This window comes from Saimiri boliviensis, chromosome 11, assembly GCF_048565385.1.
Source record: "Saimiri boliviensis isolate mSaiBol1 chromosome 11, mSaiBol1.pri, whole genome shotgun sequence".
NCBI classification, from domain to species: Eukaryota; Metazoa; Chordata; class Mammalia; order Primates; family Cebidae; genus Saimiri; species Saimiri boliviensis.
The window spans coordinates 86,345,470-86,366,164 of NC_133459.1; the positions used below are offsets into that span (position 1 = coordinate 86,345,470).

Sequence of the window (20,695 nt, forward strand, 5' to 3'; positions counted from 1 at the left end):
AGCCCAGGCTGATCTTGAACTCCTGAGCTCAAGCAGTCCTCCCATCTTAGCCTCCTATAATGCTGGGATTACAGGCAGGAGCCACTGTGCCTGGCCCAAGGCCATATTTTTTTAAATCCACTGTACTAACTTGTGTTCTAAATTTCTGTGTTTAGACCATTGGTAATTAAAGTGATTATTGGTATGTAAGGACTTAAGTTTGCTATTTTATTGTTTGTTTTCTGTTTATTCCCTCTATTTCTCCTGTTTCCCTTTTCTTGCCCACCTATGGGCTACACACGTTTGTTTTGTTTGTTTGTTTTAAGATGTAGTCTTTCACTCTGTCACCAGGCTGGAGTGTGATCTCTGCTCACTGCAACCTCCGCTTTCCAGGTTCAAGTGATTCTCCTGCCTCAGCCTCCTGAGTAGCTGGGATTACAGGCACGTGCTGCCACCACCACCACCATCTGGCTAATTTTTGTATTTTTAGTAGAGACAGGTTTCACCATGTTGGCCAGGATGGTCTCGATCTCTTGACCTCATGATCCACCTGCCTTGGCCTCCCAAAGTGCCGGGATTATAGGTGTGAACTGCCGTGCCTGGCCAATGTGTACTTTTTAGAATTCCATTTTGATTTATTATAGTGTTTCTCTATTTCACTCTAACTTTTTTTTGTGGTTCCTTTGGATTTTATAATATGCATGTGTAATTTACTGACATTCTATCACATCAAGTGAAGTGTAGAAATCTTCTATTTCACCCTACACTTTTTTCTCCCAAGTGGAAAATATTAACCTGGACCACCTACTGTTGCCAGATGGGAAGTCCAGATCCCTACACAATACCTTTTAACACAGCGAGGTAGGAGGCATCTGAGGTACCTGGCGGGGGTAGGGTTGGTATTGTCAAAAAGATTTCTGTCCTGTTGGGCTGCCCTGTTTTGCAGTTATTTGGCTGACGAGAGCAGGTTTTTCTTAGGGCTTTTTTCCCCCCTCCTTTGATTTCCTTTGACTTCTGGCACAATCTAGGGAAGCCTGTTAAAGGAAAACCCAGAGAATTCATATCTTGTCTTCCTTAAGACTTGAAGTTCCTAACTGGTCTGTTTTTTCCCACCTTTCCTAGTTTTATGATTCTCTGCTATATTAAGTCCAGGGTGTTTTAGTGTTTAGTGGGCTGTAGTAAAGAGATATGAGCCTATTTAATCTTGTTAAGAACCAGAAATTTGACTGTTTTAATTTTTTGTTTTGGTTCTTCAAGCAGGCACACTTTTCTTTTTCTCCTTTTGGGTAACTCAATCATCTCTCAGGTCTCAGAATAAATATTACTTTCCTGAAGAAGGAAACTAATATTACTTTTCTTGATATTTTAACCTACATTACAAGCAGTCTTTTCATTCTTTCCTCTTCATTGCAGTTACCAAATTTTTAATTGTGGTTTGCATATTTAATGTCTGTCTTCTCACTAGACATACACTCCTGAGTATAAGGGTTATTTTGTTTTTGTTCTGTTTTCTTAATGGACTTTTTCTTGAGAACAGGTTTAGATTTACAACAAAGTGGATAACCATATAACTACTGTAATTTAGTGATAAAGTTGTTTCCCACAGGGTCATGGGTTAACAATTCTGATCCTGCTATATGTTTTACTGGAACTGAATGATTAAATAAATGGATGGTGGATGGCGGGAGCCAGGTTTCTCACTGTTGGACTGGGGATTTACACATAAGCAAAGGGAGGAGGCTAGAATCTGTGTTCTGATGGATTCAGATTGGAGACATCATTATGAACTCATATTTGGCTTAATACAGATCATGTCTTTTTTTCCCCCACAAGTCCATATCCATTGTCCAGTGGTAATGTTATTAACATCTCCATCTTTCATATTAAATTGTTACAGTTGTTATTCAGTAGGAGTTCCCAGAAAGTAATTGATAATAATTGTAGTTGAAAAGACTGCTTAGAGCTATCATCATCTCTTGCCTCAATTAGTACAATAGCCTCTTTATCATGTGTCTGTTGCAGCATAGCACACTTATCTCAACATTCTTTGTGTATACTAGGTGTTTCTTTTCCTGGTCTCAATTGGACTCATTTACGCAGCTGCATTCAGCTGGTGGCTGAGCTGGACTGGCATATCTACTATGGCTTCACTCACATGTCTGGTGCCTCAGCTGGAAAGGCGCTAGAACAGCTGGAAAGCTTCTGTTCTCGCACACGCGGCCTGTTTCCACATGGTTTCTCTCGTCTTCCATGGCCACTCTCTCTAGCAGAATAGTTTGCACTTGTTTACATAGGAGTTGGTTTTTAAGAGCAAAAACAAGCTATGAGCTCTCTTGAAGCCTGCACTTGGAACTTCTGAACATCAGTAGAACATCCCTTTGGTCAGAATTCCCCAGAAGACTACTCCAGAGTCAATGTGGAAGGGTGTGAATGAGAGAGGCAGAAATCATTTGAGGCCATTTTGTAGCAATATGCCATAGCTTCACAACATGTTTCCCTGCCTCCTTTGAATCTATTATTTCTTAGCACAGGTCAGACTATATCATTTCTTTGCTGAAACCCTGCCCCTAGTTTCCATTGCATTCAGAGTAAAAGCCAAAGTCTTTATTTATATTATATTGGCCTGCAGAGCCCTATATGGTCTTGCCTTAATCAAATAGGGATTTGTTTTCCATCTAAAACAAGAAGTGTAAAGGTGGCCAGTCTAGGGCTTGTGTAAGCAGTTCAGTAAGGCCATCAGGGAACTCTTTCTCTCTGCTCTGCCATCCTTAGTGTGTTGGTTTTTGTCCTATTTGTTCCTCATTGTTACAAGATGGCTGCTGTACTTTCAGGTCTTGGGTCTGCATTCCAGGCAAGAAGAAAAGGAGAAGTCAAAGCTTTCCTCAAAATCCTAGGCTTAATTCTCTTTGATGAAAATTGGTAATATGGTTGCTTCTAGCTGCAGGAGAACCTGGCAAAGTGAGAATTTTAGCTGTACACATTGTTGCATCTAGCAAAATGGGAAGGTTTTTTTCTGTTTGTTTTTTGTGAGAATAATAGGAGGATGGTATCATGTAGGCATCCAGCACTATGCTTCAATACGAACTATGTACCAGAAACGGTACTGTTGCTATGAAAGCATATTTTTCAGTAGGCATGGCCATTATGAGACTTAAAAATAATATGGTCAGGCAATTAGAATAATTCCATTTCACAGATCAGGAAATCGAAGCTTTGGCACGATTACAGTATCAGAAATTATACATGGTCATTCTGACGCCAGATGCTTTATTTCTGTAACACAACATTCTAACTGAGCCCTCTGTTTAAAACAAACAAAAAACACAGTATGGCATACATTTGTATGAAGGCTTTGCTGCTTTTTCAAATTATATTTGGTTTTCATGTCTGTCTTCTTTAATAACTTGAATACAAGAAAGAAAGAAGGATCAGGTCATTTTTATCTTTTTATTTCCATTTTCTAGAACTCAATGTATGTTTTGAATAAGTAGTTTTTGTTTTGTTTTACTCTGTTTTATAGGAAAACTAAAAGGATAGACGAGCAAACAGGTATAGATAAATAGGATTGTATACTTAAGTTGCGTAGCCAGTGACACTGGGCTTGTGGTCTCTTGCTTTCTAGTTGAGAGTACTACTCTCCTTTTGAGTCACAGAATGTTGGATTAGAGTGAAATTAGAGAGGAAGAGGAAATGTATTCTGCCAATATCCCTGACTTAAGGCAGGTAATATATATTAATTAATGCAAATCAATCAGGTCAGGATGTAGTTCAAATATAGATAAGTGGGTATTTCAAAGGGCCCTCTAAGAAGATGGTATGGAGTAAGTAAAAAAGCAATTTGCCAGAAGTCAGAACCCAGCCAGGTCTCTGACAGTTAGTTATTTAGCTGCTTTAAACATGCTTTTCCCAAAACTAAAATCAAGAAAGTTAGACTAAATGGTTTTTGAAATTCTTTCTAGCTAAAACAGTGTATGAATCATTGTATCCAGTGAGTTTTTATGGGTACTCTAACATTTTTTGGCATCTATTAGGTCAGACTGTTTTATATTTTTGAAATGTAGAGAGAGTAACAGCTTTTTCAATTCTCTGGGAACTGGGCCACTGAGGAGTAAACATCCTTTCCCGTCTCTCCCTAAATGAAGTACTTAGTCACAAGTGACAGTCCTTTTTCGTTTTGTTCTTTTAATCTGGTCTTGTTCTTATTTCAGTGTTTTTCTTAACTTTACTGTGAGTTTGTTGAAGTGTATTAAATTGAAAATGTTGATGTATGTTTGGGTTTAAAAATAAGAATTTCATTATTTCATAAAAGTCACTGTATTTATCAAATAGATATTATCACATTTGTGTATTTGAAATATTCGACTGTCACATGAGGTAGCTTAATTAGAGTATACTGCGTAGTCTATAGTTTGTCCCTTGTAGTAGAATTGTGTTGAATGAAAGTGGCAAGATATATGTTAGTGTAAGATATGATTATAAGCTTTTACATTTTCCACAGTTGAAATAAAGTTGATACTACTTTGGGTCTTTTGGTTGCTTTTAAATAATGTGTTTTCCCTTGTTAGACAAGGTTAAAAAAAAAAAGTGGAGAAATTTCTTTTTATTGTCAAACAAATAGAGAAAACATGGAAAACTTTGAAAAATGAAATGGAAATCCCTCATAATTTTTTTTTACCCATAGATAATTATTACTGTTTTAATCTGTCCCTCTATTTTTAAAGTTCTTATTTTTTAACATAACCTGAAAAAAAAGTATGTTTACATAGAAATATATCAGCTGCATATACTGCTGTTAACTAATAAAGGGCATAAGTAAGGGAAACCTTTCTTTATTTCCTAGCTGACTTGAAATTGTTTTGTTAAGACACTTACATAGCATCCTAAACTTTCTCTTTTCTAAAGTCGTTTTAAAGCCCTGATATTTGTAAGCTTTATAAGGGAGTCTGTGCCCAATACAGTGCATTGTACACATTATTGATTAATTTTAAAATTATTGAATTGACCATTCTATATGACAGAAATTTCTAATTATTATCTTAGGTAGATTTCCAGAATTGGAATCCTAGGTCAAAGAGAATCGCTGTTTTTAAATTTCTTGTTATAAATTCCCAGTGTTTTTAATGAAGTCTGGTAAGTGGCTAAAGAAAATGTACATATACACAGTAGAATATTATTCAGTCATAAATGATGAAATCTGGTCATTTCAGACAAATGGATATACTTAGAGGACACTAAGCCAGGCACAGAAAGACAAATACACGATCTCATTCATAGGTGGAATCTAAAAGGTTGTTCACCTACAGAGGTAGAGAGTAGAATGGTAGTTACGAGAGGGTGGGAGGAGAATGGGGAAAAACGGTTAGGGAAAGATGGGTTAATGGGAACAAAAATTGGGAATATGTAACAAGAAACATAAAAATAGTTACTCTCTTTGGTAAACATTTAGGTTGATTCCATATCTTGGTTATTGTAAATAATGCTGTAATAAACATAGGAATGCAGATATTTCTAAAACATACTGAGTTCATTTTCTTTGGAGAGACATACACACACCCAGCATATGGTAGTTCTGTTTAAAATTGTTTGAGCAACCTCCATGCTGTTTTTCATGACTGTACATTCCTACCAGCAGTGTGTAAAAATTCCCTTTTACCTATATTCTCATCAACACCTGGTATCTTTTGATTTTTGGAGGGTACCTATTCTAACTACAGTGAGGTGATACCTCATTGTAGTTTTAATTTGCATTTTTCGACGATTAGAGATGTTGAACATTTTTTCATACACCTGTGGGCTGTTCGTATGTCCTTTTTTGGAGAAATGTCTATGCAGGCCTTTTGCCCATTTTTTTGATCAGATTATTTGTTTGTTATTGAGTGTTTGAGTTCTTTATATTTTGGATATTAACCCAAAATCGGATGTGTAGTTTGTAAATGTATTCTCCTAATCTGTAACTGACATCCTTGCTCTGTTGATTGTCTGCTTTACTATGCAGATGACTTTTAGTTTGATGTAATTCCATTTGTCTATAAACGTTAAGTATCCCATATCTGAAATACTTAAACCCAGAAGAGTTTTGGGGATATTTTCAGGTTCTGGAATATTTGCATTATACTGATTGAGCATTCCAGATCCAAATATTGAAAATTCAGAATGTTCCAATAAGCATTTACTTTGAGCATCATGTTGGCAGTCAAAAGGTTTAATGGTGCCTCATGACTATAATCCCAACGTGGGGGTTTAAGACAGGAGGATCACTTGAGGCCAGCAGTTGACCAGCCTGGGCAACATAGCAAGACCCTGTCTATACAAAAAATAAAAATGAGTTAGGCATGGTGGAGGCTACCTGTCATCTGAACTACTTGGGAGGCTAAGGTGAGAGGATCAGTTGAGCCCAGTGTTTTAGGGTTGCAGTGAGCAATGATTGTACCACTGCACTCCAGCCTGGGTGACAAGAGTGAGACCCTATCTTAAAAATAATAGAGGGGTGGAGGGGGGGGAGGGGGAAGGGAAAGGGGAGTGGGGAGAAGGGAGGGAGGGAGAGGGTTTGGATTTTGGATTTTGGAACATTTTAGAGTTTTGGATTTAGACTGCTCAAACTGTTTTTGCTTTTGTTGCCCATGCTTTTCAGGTTTTGTCCAAAATACTCTTGCCTACACCAGTGACATAGAGCTTTCTCTCTATATTTCCCCCATATTTTCTTCTTGTGCTTTTGTAGTTTTGGGTCTTACATTTAAGTCTTTAATCCGTTTTGAGCTGAGTTTTGTATATGGTGAGAGATAAGAATCTAATTTCATTCTTCTCATGTGGATATCCAGTTTTCCCAACACCACTTTTATGCTTTCCCCATTGACCACTTATTCTCCTTTCCCCATTGAATGTGACACCTTTGTTAAAAATTAGTAAACTATAGATGGGGGATTTATTTCTGGGCTGTCTTCTGTTCCATTGGTCTGTGTGTCTTTTTTACACCAGTAACATGCTGTTTTGATTACTACAGCTATGTAGAATGTTTTGAAGTCAAGTAGTGTGATGCCTCCAGTTTTGTTCTTTTTGTTCTAGATTGCTTTGGCTGTTTGTGGTCTCTTGCTGTCTTTCGTTATGGTTAGGTGACTTTCTCTAGTAATGTGTTTTTGATGGTTTGCCTGTTATTTTTGGTGTATCTCTTACAGGTTTTTGCTTTGCATTTATCATGAAGCTTACAAAAAATATCTTAAAATGGGTTATTTTAAACTGATAGCAACCCAACTTTGATTGTGAAGATAGAAAAATAAAAACCAAACTACATTTTAACTCCATTTTTTCCCACATTTGTAATTTTTGAATCCCATTTTATGTCTTATATTGCTCATCTCTTGGCAAATTAAAATAGCTATTATTTTAATAGTTTTGTCTTTTAGCCTTCATACTAAAGATGTAAGTGGTTTATGTACCACATTTATAGTATTATAGTATTCTGTTTCCAGTATACTTACTCTTACTAGTGACTTTTATAACTTTAAGACTTTCTTGTTACACATTAGAGTCCCTTTCTTCATTTGAAGAACTGTTTTTTTTTTTTAGCATTTTTTGTTTGCTTGTTTGTTTGAGACAGGGTCTTACTCTGTCCTCCAAGCTAGAGGACAGTGGTGATCATGGCTCACTGCAGGTCTCCTGGACTTGAATGATCCTTCCACCCCAGCCTCCCAAGTATCTAGGACTACAGGCACACACCATCACACCCACTGGTTTTTAAATATTCATTTTTAGTAGAATCGAAATCTTGGTATGCTACCCAGGTTGGTCTTGAGCTCCTGAGCTCAAGCAGTCCTTCCACCTTGGCCACCCAAAGTACTGAGATTACAGATGTAAACCACTGTGCCTGGCCTATTTTTTTAAACATTTCTTATAAGACATACCTGATGATGATAAATTCTCTTAGCTTTCATTTGTCTGGCAGTCTTTATCTCTACTTTATTTCTAAAGGAAAGCTAGGCTAGGTGTAGTATTCTTGGTTGACAGCCCACCCTACCCCCAATCTTTTTTTTCTTTAGCAATTTGAATACATCATCTCACACATCCTGGCTTGTAAGGTTCCTGCTGAGAAGTCTATTGCTAGACAGATTGGAACTTCCTTATATGTTATTTGCTGCTTTTGTTGCTTTGAACATCTTATTTTTGTCATTGATCTTTGAGAATTTGATTATAGTATTTCTTGAGGTTAACTTATTTGTGTTGTATCTGACTGGTAACTTTTGACCTGATCTCTCTGTCTCTTTCTCTGTCTCTGTCGCTTTCTCTCTCTTTCTCTTTGTCTTTCTAAGTCTCACCCTGTTGCACGGGCTGGAGTGCAATGGCATGATCTTGGCTCACTGCAACCTCCACCTCCCAGGTTCAAGCGATTCTCTTGGTTCAGCCTCCTGAGTAGCTGGGATTATAGGCGCGTGCCACCATGCCCAGCTAATTTTTTGTGTCTTTCAGTAGAGACGGGGTTTCACCATGTTGGCCAGGCTGGTCTTGAACTCCTCACCTTGTCACCCACCTCCTAAAGTGCTGGGATTATAGGTTGAGCCACTGCACCTGGCATATTTGCTCTTTTCATGCTGTCCCATGGTTCCGTAAACTTTCTTTATTCCTTTTTACCTTTTTTTAAAATTTCTCCACCAGCTGTGTGTTTTCAAATAGCTTGTCTTCAAGCTCAGATTTTTCTGTTTGATAGAGTCTGCTGTTGATATTCTCTCTTGCATTCTTCATTTTGTTCATTGTATTTTCAGCTCCAGGATTTCTGTTTGGTTTTTTTAAAACTTATTTTAACCTCTTTTAAGTTTCTCTGATAAATTATTGAATTCTTCCTCTGTATTTTATTGAAGTTCATTGAGTTTCCTTAAAACAGCTATTTTGAATTCTCTGAGACGTCACACGTCTCCATCACTTTAGGATTGTTTCCTGGTGCCTTATTTTGTTTGTTTTATGAGATTATGGTTCATAAATTCCCTTTTTTAAATTTTTCTTTGAGACAGAATCTCACTCTGTTGCCCAGGCTGGAGTGCAGTGACACAATCTCGGCTTACTGCATGCAACCTCCGCCTCCCAGGTTCAAGCAGTTCTCCAACCTCTGTCTAATGAGTAGTTGAGATTACAGGCATGCACTACCACATCTGACTAATTTTTATATTTTTAGTAGAGACAGGGTTTCATGACATTGGACAGACTGGTCTCAAACTCCCGACCTCAAGTGATCCACCCACCGCAGCCTCCCACTCTTGGGATAACAGGCGTTAACCACTGTGCCTGGCCCTTGAATATACTTGATACCTTTGGCCTGCCATAACATCTGAGCATTGAAGGATTAGCTATTTTTTCCCAGTTCACATTCTGATGGTAGTTTGTTCCTGTTCTCCCAGAAATTCTAAGTAGGCCATTTATTAGTTCTCTAAGCCCATGGTCACTATCACTGTTTCAACACTAGATGGCACTGTAAGTCCAGGTTTGCAGTGAATTCACAGTTAGGATGTGTTCTGGCCCAAGAGCCTGGAAAGTAGTTTGTCTCTTTGGGTGTGTGAGTTTCTACCTGGGATCAGGACATGGCAGGCACTGTGGCACTCTGCTCAGTGCTTCCGCCTCACCATGGAATGCTTCAAAGCAACAGTGTATACATTTACCCTTCTCCTTCTTTCAAGCATCAGTTTCTCCACACGTGCTGCCTGGGCTTAAGGGAAGGGATGGAGTAGGCAGTATTGTGTCCAGCATGGTCACTGTAATGCTAGCTCACACCCGAAGACCATAGCTGCCACGACAAGCTCAGCACAGGGGTATGGTCAAGACCCATGCAACTGTGGCCTGTCTGCTGCTGAGGTTTATTTGTGGTTCAAGGCCACTGCAAACAGATAGTGGTGATGCAGCCCAGAGTCCATTCCACTGAGGCTGTGTCTCTCTGCCTGACACTGAAGTGAGTTTAGAGGCACTGTCCTTGGGGACCAGCTTGGGGTCAGTGGGCCATCACATTTTGCCCATTGTTGAGTTTTACCATGACAGGTTTGTCACTAATTAAAGATCAAAATCCTTCTTTTATATATCTTTTTTTTCCCCGGTAGATGGAGTCACTCTCCAAGCAAGCTGTGTTGCCTAGGGTTGGAAGAAGGATGGTGGGATTCTCAGTCCTGCCACCAAGACTACTGTATCCCTGGGGCACCAACCAGGCCCATACCACTATAGCTTTCCTGCTGCTGAAGTTTGCTTATGGACTGAGGCTAATATAGATGAGAGGACACAAGTCTATCACACTAAGGTCACAGGTTTTCACCTAGTCCCAGGATAGGTCCAAAGGCTTTGTCTGCATACCTTGTTCTGTCTGTGGTTAAGGGACATGGGGTTCTGCCTGGTGTTGGGTTTTACCGTGACAGGCCCAGTGCTGAGCTACAAGTCAGAGTCCTGCACTCACTTCCCTCTCCTTACCCCAAGGGCTGTCTCTCTCTCTCTCTGTGCCGTGCTTATAGTTGGGGGAGAGTTGATTCAGGCATTGCACCTCTGTCTTTCCTTCCCTCTTCAATTGATCTTTTCTTAGTAATGCTAAAACCAGGTGCTGTGATCTCTGATCTGTTTCCTTGGCTTTTATGAAGTGCATAGTGCTTTTATTTTCATGCATAGATCATGTTCAAATTGATGTTTATGTGGGGAGTCAATCTCTGGAGATTCTTACTCTGCCATTATCTCTTCCTCCAGATTCTATTTATCAGATAGAGGGAAGCATAAGTTCCTCAGCAGTGACAGGTTTTCCTGAATTCTAAAGGGAGACTATTAACATAATGGACAAGTCATTAAAAAAACAGAAACCCAAAACTAATCTGCCAAGCATAAGCCCTGCCCTCAAATAGCTCATAGTCTTTGAAGAGTGATCAGATAAAAAAGAGGGTAAATTCAGAAGGCAGAGTTTGCAGTGAGCTAAGGCCATGCTATTGCACTCCAGCCTGGGCAACAGTGAGAGACTGTGTCTCAAAATAAATAAATAAATAAAGGGGTAATTGTTTCAATAAGATACACAATATCAGCGCACACAGAAGAGACATTTAACTAAATTCTGAATAAAGGCATTGGATAGGAAATTATTTCCCAGGAAGAGTTGCCCTTGGTCTTTGTAACAAAAGTTAACGGGGCCAAGAAGAGACTGGAAATAGATTATTAATGAAGGAAGGGGATAGAGTGCATACCAAAGGTGCAGCATGGTTAGTGGCTGGACCAAGAATGATGATTTCTTGAAGTAAAGTTTTATAATTTGATATGATTAGGGTTTAAGGAACAAATTGGAAAGAAATGGGAGTTGAAGTAGGCAAAAGCCCTTCAAAGGATTCATATCAAATATACAAGCCATTTTCAGGTGACAGCTCAATATTCTTTAAAGCTTAGTACCATGATTTCTAAACAAGACTCTGTGGTGCCTCAGCAAACTAGCAGGGTACTGAAGTATATTTTACATTTTGGAGGGAAAAACACGTGACATCTTTATTTGTCAGATACCTTGTGAACTAACTGGAGTATTAGATTATTATTATTATTTTTTTTTTTTTGATTTTTTTTTTGAGACAGAGTTTCGCTCTTGTTATCCAGGCTGGAGTGCAGTGGCGTGATCTCGGCTCACCACAACCTCCACCTCCTAGGTTCAGGCAGTTCTCCTGCCTCAGCCTCCTTAGTAGCTGGGATTACAGGCACGCTCCATCATGCCCAGCTATTTTTTTGTATTTTTAGTAGAGACGGGGTTTCACCATGTTGACCAGAATGGTCTCGATCTCTTGACCTCATGATACACCCGCCTCAGCCTCCCAAAGTGCTGGGATTACAAGCGTGAGCCACCGCGCCCAGCCATTGGAGTATTAGATTATTGACATTCCATCTGCAGAGTAGAACAGGAAATGAGCATGAGAATTTCTATTCTGATTTCAGTATTTGAGAAATTGTGGAGTACCTGAGAGACACATTCCATTTAGATGGTAACGGTGGTTATTTAAAAATGACATTAAAATACTATTTTTTTCTTTTCCTTTCTTTTTCTTTTTCTCAGACAGAGTCTCGTTCTTGTTGCCCAGGCTGGAGTGCAGTGGCACCTTGTCGGCTCACCCACAACCTCTGCCTCCTGGGTTCAAGCTATTCTCTTGCCTCAGCTTCCCGAGTAGCTGGGATTACAGTCATGCACCACCACACCCAGCTAATTTGGTATTTTTAGTAGAGACAGGGTTTCTCCATGTTGGTCAGGCTGGTCTCAAACTCCTGACCTCAGGTGATCTGCCTGCATTGGCCTCCCAGAGTGCTTGGATTGTAGGTGAGAGCCACCGTGCCCAGCCTAATTTGTAGATATTCTTATTTTGAACGACTACTAAGTTGTTAAAACACAAATATTTGTCAAGTTATTTGGACCTTACTGCTTAATAAATGAAACCGTTAGGTATTTCTTTTAGCCTGTGAGAAATAAGGAATAATTTCCTGAGATATTAAGAGTACCATGAACAACGAAATTTTGGAGACCTCTGTCTTTACAAATATTAAACATAATATTAAAGAACAAATTTGTAAAATCAGTTCATAAATTGTTTTCTTATAAATGTGTAAGGATTAAAACAGTAATGTTTGGAGGAGTGGAACTAGCTTAAACTATTTTTTATCTAATCATTTTTTGTTTCAGTCTGCTTCACCTGAAACTAGGTAATAGGAATTTGGGATTTTGTTCTTTGACAATAGATATGAGCTAGTGTTTTTGACAACTAGCCAAGGGTAGACACATAAACTTTGGAAACCAAATGGATGGTAGGATTTACATTCCATTATAAATACTGAAAAATTCAGACAGTATTTTTCCCCAGGTAGAAGATCATAGTTTATCTCTATAGTGACAGATCAGAAATATAAAACTAAAAGGTATAGATTACCTACTTTAGGAATTCTTAAGATCCGTGGAACCTGGAAATTATACACAACAACATGAAATTGTCTTGTTGCTATATTTTTGTTGGAGTTTCAAAGGAATTCTTAGCTAGAAACAGGCTGTGTACGTGGATCATGCCTGTAATCCCAGCACTTTGGGAGGTCAAGGTGGGAGGATGACTTAGGCCAGGAGTTTGAGATCAGCCTGGGCAATGTGGCAAAATCCCATCTCTACCAAAAAAAGAGAGAGAGAGAGAGAGAGAGAGAGAGAGAGAGAGAGAGCACGCGGGGTAAACAGATTCATAGAAATCAACTACTTCATGTTTTGCTTAATATACCTGCAGGCACAGGGTAAATTAAGGTAAGCTAATGGGCAACTAGATCCCATGTCACCCTTTAGCTCACCCTTTTCACTATTTTGCATAATACATAATTTTTAGAAATTAAGAATTAAGATAAAAAGTATTTGTACCAACTTGTTTATGTGAGTGTGAGGAATTCTCAATATATTAAAGAAAATCTTTGAATTAATTAGGTCTGTGATTCAAAGGTGCAAAACAGCTACACAGTGAAATATGTCTTTTTCTTTTCCATGCCCTTTAAACTCAAGTATACTTCCCAGAGGTAACCATTACCTGTGGTTTTTTGTGTTTCAGAATTTAAACATTGTAAATCCAATGATATTAATAGTAATGTACTTTGAAAGAGTCAATGATATATAAATAGCTATAACATAACTTTGGCTGTTGTAAATGTAGATTAGATGTGCTTAACTGATTGGATTTTCATTTTAAGATGACTGTATTGTGTATTGTCTTAGCTTCCATTAAGGTCACAATTTAGAGGTGTTTTTAAATAATGATGCTTTTGTAGTGAGTTAGCCACATTACCAGTTGGAGTACTTAGCCTTGAAATATACAGTTGGCCATCCATATGTGTGGATTGTATATCTGCAGATTCAGTCAACTACAGATGGAAAATATTAGGGAAAAAACTTAAAATAACACAAATAATTCAGCATGATAACTCTTTACATACCACGTGTATTGGGTATTAGAGATTATTTAAAGTATGGGGTATGTATTTAGGATATATGCAAATACTAAACCAGTTTATATAAGCAACTTGGGCATCTGTAGATTGTGATGTATGTGGGATCCTGGAACCAGTCTCCCAAACATATCAAAGGACAACCATATAAATGGAGTTCTGAATATAGTTTTCCCAAACCCTAGCACATTTAATTCATTAACTAAAAAGTGGTCATAAGGGTATCTATTTTGCCAATATTCATTTATTTTTAAGAAGTTTCTTTCTGTGACATGGGTCCATAGGTGACGGGGGGAAATAAAGTTTCTTACAGAAGATAAAATTACTCACCTATAGAATTTTTTATTTGTATAAATTTAAGGGATACAAGTACAGTTTTGTTATATGAATATATTGTGTAGTGATGAAATCTGGACTTTCAGTGTTTACCTATAGAATTTAATAATACTTTTCATCTATTAAGTGACTCCAGTGAGCCAGTACTTGTATTTAGAACTTCATTTACAATATTTGTGAATTATCACAATATTTCTCAAAGGTGGCTACTACTATTTAGATTTTTGTGGACTGTTAAAACTGAATATTTGAAAAGTTAAGTAACTTGCCCAAGGTTCAAAGTGTAGGGGTTGGGATCTAACCTGGGTTCCTAAGATATCAAAATCCACTGTATTTTCACACAGCCTTTGTGTGTAGATGTGTTGTGTTCACTTTATTTTAAGGTAAATGTATTTGTCAAGTAATGCTGCTTAGTGAGTGGCTAGAGTTCTTGAATTTGTATGGTTATAATAAAAGTCAATAAATAGTTATTGACTTAACTGTTCTGTTGCTTATTAAGGAGATAATTCAATATAGTTAAACCTAATGTAATGAAGAAAGACTCTCTTAGGCTGAAAACACTGCATATTTACTGAGGAGCCAAATTTCCTAAACTCCATTTGTTTATTTTTTCTGTAGGGGGATTCCCGAACTCTTCCGTTTTCTGAGAATGTGAGTGCTGTTCAGAAATTAGACTTTTCAGATACAGTGGTGCAACAGAAATTGGATGATATCAAGGATCGAATTAAGAGAGAAATAAGAAAAGAACTGAAAATCAAAGAAGGAGCTGAAAATCTGAGGAAAGTCACAACAGATAAAAAAAGTTTGGCTTATGTAGACACCATTTTGAAAAAATCAAATAAAAAATTAGAAGAACTACATCACAAGCTACAGGAATTAAATGCACATATTGTTGTGTCAGATCCAGAAGATGTTACAGGTATAGTAGTGCTTTATTTGATGTTTATGTGATATATTAATTAATAAATGTATCGTTTTAGAAAATAGTTTTGGGACATGTATAGTTACTAGTTTTCTGAAGGTAAAGAGACTTTTTTAATTAAGGTCTTATTTATATTCTCTTCAGAAGGGCAGAAGTTGGTAGGTATGAAAATTGAAATATTTACTTAGAATTTAATCACCCTAATATATTCTTACTCTGTCAGTAAGACACTACTTAGAGTGATTCTCTAGTATTAATGCTTTGTATTGAGTCAATCACATGCTCTTACCTAATTCATCCTGTAATCAACAGCACAAGTTTGCCAGCTGACTTTTTAAAAGTTAAAAATGTGTTTTGTGAACAAGAGATAGTTTTATTATTTGCAAATGTATTCAGTCAAACCTGTAACCTTTTTGTGTGTGCTCTAAGCAACTGAATAAACAAACTACTAGGCATAATGTTGAAAAAAGAGAAAAATAATAGAAAAAAAGCACATTACTTTTATTTTCTTTAAGTTTAGAAAATAAGAGGAAAATATAACCCATGATTTCAATGTAAAAGCATACTTTTTAAACAATAGAATTAATAAATATTATGTTGGAATTTTTTTAATGGTACAGAAAGTAAAAATTGAAGAACCACCTCTTTCTTTCTTGGACTGTCTCCTTGAAAGTAACATTATTTTTTGTTGTATATCCTTCCAGATAAAAAATTCTATATTTGTGCCAATATTCACCTATCAGTATATATAGTCTTTCTATAACTTTTTATACAAAAAGTCATGTAAGATACATTTGGTCTTACCCTTGCAATAATGTCTTGAGCCAAGGTCTCAAGACATTATCAATCTCTGTAACCATCGATTTTTTTCATTTGCAAACAAAAGGAGCGTGAGAGTGTATCGAGTAATACACCTATAGCATGGTAGAAAATTTAGAAGAACCTGTGTGATTAGCTCATAAATAATAGATACAGGTTATTTAAATTTTGATTAAGAAAATTTATAAATTTGGCTAAGAACCTTGAAGTTTTACCATCTCAAAAGTTGCAGTATTTAGTGTTCTTGTTAAAACTTGTGTACATCCCTTTCAACATCTGAGAGTTAGCGGTTTTATTTGGAGGCTCTCTGTGTAGAGAAATAATAGGAAGAATAAATGAAAGAAATAATAGGAAACCCACTTTCTAATTTTAGACTGAAATAATCCGAAAGATATAAATTAATTTTCTAACAATCTAGTTAAAAACCCTTCAGCTCTTCGTCTAGTATTCTTACACACTCAATAATTACATTATAAATGGAAATAATGTATTTTTAAAATGCTGTTTGTGTAATATTATATAAACTTAGAAATAGCCTGTTCCATGGGAACTCTGCCAAACTCTACAGTTTTTTTTTTTTAACGTCTTTAGGAGTGGTCTAAAATAAGAAACGGCACTGGAGCTTTAAACTCTGTTTATTTAGAGAATTTTCACTCCTCACAGAATGCTGATAACTACTTTGTGATTCACTGGGATATAGAAGAGTTTTATCAACACAAGGAGCCCATTTGGCTTTCCCATTCCCCTTATAAAAGTTAACTTTATTGTGGCCTGGTACAGTGGCTCGCGTCTGTAATTCTTTGGTAGGCTGAGTAAGCTAAGTGGATCACTTGAGGCCAGGAGTTCAAGACTAGCCTGGCCAACATGGTGAAACCCTGTCTCTACCAAAAATACGAAAATTAGTTGGGCATGGCTGTGTGTGCCTGTTGTCTCAGCTACTTGGGAGGCTAAAGCATGAAAATCACTTGAGCCCAGGAAGCAGAAGTTGTGTTGAGCCAAGATTGCTTCACTGCACTCCTGCTTGGGCAACAAAGAGAGATTCTATCTTTAAAAAAAAAAAAAAAAGTTTATTGAAGTATAAATTACATGACAAAATGCACCTATTTTAAGTACATGATTTGATGTTTTTTAACAAATGTGTGTGTGCACCCAGCTAACCATCTCTACAATCGATCCAGAACATTTTCATTACTTCAGTGGTTTTCTTATATTCCTTCCCAGCTAACCCATGATCACCAACTCTTGCCATAGGAAGTCACTGGTCTACCTTCTATCACTTTAGATTGAGCTTATCTTTCCTAGTGTTTTATATAAAGAAATTACCTCCTTTAAGTCCTATCAAATTCCTCATCACCCTTAAAAACCAATTTTTAGGTGTTACCATGAAACCTTCCATGACATTCTCTGCTTTATCTTTTCTGTGCTTCTTTGTCCATTCATTGTTGCATTGTGTTTCTGTACATGTTTATATCACTTACTAAACTGTCCTCCTTGAGGGGAGGGTCATGTTTTCATTCATCTGTTTTCAAGGCTTATTACAGAAACTGAAACATAGTAGATGTTTACTTGTGCATTTTGTATCTCAAAATAGAAAAACACCCAGCAAATCCACATCTTATATTAGTCCTTATAATTAGTATCAAAGCCTAATTATTATGACACTCGAAACATTAAATAACTTAGAAAACAAAGACTTAAATAAAAATTTTATGATAAAGCCGGAAACTTTTTATACTGACCATTTTTAATACTTACATTTCAAATAATTGGAGGGCAGATATTATATGAAATATAACTTTGTACTGTAACTTCTTAATACTTCAGTTTGTTTAGTATAAACTTGGTAAGTTGGTCACATGTTTGTTTTATTTTAAAAAATATTCTCTTTGCAAATGGCATATTCACACAACTTGGTAATGTTATTTTCTTTTTTTCCCATTTAACTAACTTGACAATGTAAAAAGCAACAACTACAACATAGAGGATTAAAATTAATGTCATTAATTTTAGGTCAGTTTGCCATGAAATTTTAGATGTTTTACCTCGCACACTAAGGTAAACACATGAATTTATTTTAGGTTTGATCTGGCAAGAAGATTCAAGGACACTGTGCTTTGCTTTCAGTTCTAGAAGGTGTAAGTGTACTTATAACAGAGATGTTTAATTCCTGTTATTTTGTGGGTACATAAGCTTAGTAAGCAGAACAAATGACTAAAAGAGGGACACAATTTAAGTTTGCACTATTTAAATGATTACTGTCTAAGTAGTTAGAGGACTTGTTCTTAATTCACCTATGTAATAATGATCTCTTTGAATCTTCAGTTTCTTTTTTGTAAATAAGCGTTTTTTTTTTTGCCGAACTCTTGAACTGTAAAACTCTGAAATTCTCCTTATTTGTAATGCCACGGTCTCATTGTTTGAGAATGTTATTTATAAAATAAATATGAGGCCGGGCGCGGTGGCTCAAGCTTGTAATCCCAGCACTTTGGGAGGCCGAGGTGGGTGGATCACGAGGTCAAGAGATCAAGACCATCCTGGTCAACATGGTGAAACCCCGTCTCTACTAAAAATGCAAAAAATTAGCTGGGCATGGTGGCACGTGCCTGTAATCCCAGCTACTCAGGAGGCTGAGGCAGGAGAATTGCCTGAACCCAGGAGGTAGAGGTTGCGGTGAGCCGAGATCATGCCATTGCACTCCAGCCTGGGTAACAAGAGCGAAACTCCATCTCAATAAATAAATAAATAAATAAATAAATAAATAAATAAATAAATTCACTTATTCTTAAGATTAGTAGGAAATGAATTTTTTATTTTCTTTTTATTTATTTATTTATTTATTTATTTATTTTTTTTTTTTGAGACGGAGTTTCGCTCTTGTTATCCAGGCTGGAGTGCAATGGCACGATCTCGGCTCACTGCAGCCTCCGCCTCCTGGGTTCAGGCAATTCTCCTGCCTCAGCCTCCTGAGTAGCTGGGATTACAGGCACGCACCACCATGCCCAGCTAATTTTTTGTATTTTTAGTAGAGACGGGGTTTCACCATGTTGACCAGGATGGTCTCGATCTCTTGACCTCGTGATCCACCCGCCTCGGCCTCCCAAAGTGCTGGGATTACAGGCTTGAGCCACCGCGCCCGGCATGAATTTTTTATTTTCTTATCATGCCATGATACTCTCAGCTTCTTGTTCATCTTCTGTATACTTTAAAGATGATCATAGGATTTTTGCTCATAAGACTATCCTCATAGGAGCAGAAAAAGCATTTGAGAAAATTCAACAGGGTTTCATGATAAAAATTCTCTGAACAAGTTAGGTGTAGAAGAAATGTTTCTCAACACAAGAAGGTCTATATATGACAAGCACAAAACTAACACTGTATTTAATGGTGAAAAGCTCAAAGCTTTTCTTAAGATCACGAACAAGATCAGGATGTCCACTCTCACCACTTCTGTTCAGCATAGTACTCTAAGCTCTAGCTAGAGCACTTAGGCGAGAAAAAGAAATAAAAGATATACAGATAGGAAAGGAAGAAGTAAAAGTATCTGTTTGCCAACAACACAATCTTATATATATATAAAATCCTGAGGATTTCTACCGTAAAGCTGTTAGAACTGATAAAGGAATTCAGTCAAGTTGCAGGATACAAACTCAACATACAAAAGTCAGTATCATTTCTATATACTAACTATATAATATCTGAACAAAATTAAGAAAATAATCTCATTAATAGCATAAAACATACTTAGTAAATTTAACCAAGAGGTGAAAGATCTCTGTGTAGAAAACTATAAAACATTGATGAAAGAAACTGAAGGTGATACAAATAAATGGAAAAATCTCTTGTGTTCATGAATTGGAAGAATTAATATTGTTAAAATGTCCATACTTCCCAATGTGATCTACAGATTCAAGGTAATTCATATCAAAATCCCAATGTCATTCTTCACAGAAATAGAAAAAAATCCTAAAATTTATATGGAATCATGAAAGACCCTGTTGCCACCTTGAGCAAAAAGAACAAAACGAGAAGCATCACAGTACCAGATTACAAAATATTGCAAAGCTATAGTAATCGGAACAGCATGATAATGACATACAAATAGACTCATTAACCAACAGATAGAATGGAGAGCCCAGAAATAAACCCACACAATTCAAGTCATTTGATTTTATTTTTTATATAAAGCAGCCAAGAATACACGATGGGGAGTGGACAGTCTTCAATAAATGGTATTGGGAAAACTGGTTGTCCACATGCAGAAGAATAAAGACGGACCTTTTTCTTATCCTTATATGTAATACCTTTATACCTTATACCTTTATCCATTTATAAGACTTAAATGTCAGTCCTGAAACTGTAAAACTGCTAGAAGAAAATACAGAGGGAAAGCTGTATGATACTGGTCTAGGCAGTGATTTCTTAGATAAAAGCAGAAGCAACCAAAGTAAAAATAGATAAATGGGTCTGTATCAAACTGGAAACTTCTGCACAGCAAAAGAAACAATTAAGAGTGAAGAGACAACCCAAAGAATGGGAGAAAATATTTATAAGTCATGTATTGTATAAGGGGTCAATAAGGTACTCAAACTACTGAATTCAAGGAAAAGAAATAATCTTCCCCCCCATTGTTTATTTGTTTTTCTTTTTTTAGATTATTCTTTAATTAACTGCAGATCATGCAGGATTGTTACATAGGTA

General features: G+C 36.8%; 1 protein-coding gene across 5 annotated transcripts in view; it reads left to right on the forward strand.

The window, feature by feature from the left end:
• The window catches only part of PKN2 (protein kinase N2), a 161,308-nt gene that overhangs the window by 50,581 nt on the left and 90,032 nt on the right, over positions 1 to 20,695 (forward strand). For all 5 annotated transcript variants that reach the window (XM_003943260.4, XM_010331123.3, XM_003943261.4 and 2 more), the window contains exon 2: positions 14,875 to 15,175. In XM_003943260.4, the coding sequence (XP_003943309.3) occupies positions 14,875 to 15,175 (301 nt within the window). The remainder of the gene's footprint in view (positions 1 to 14,874; positions 15,176 to 20,695) is intronic.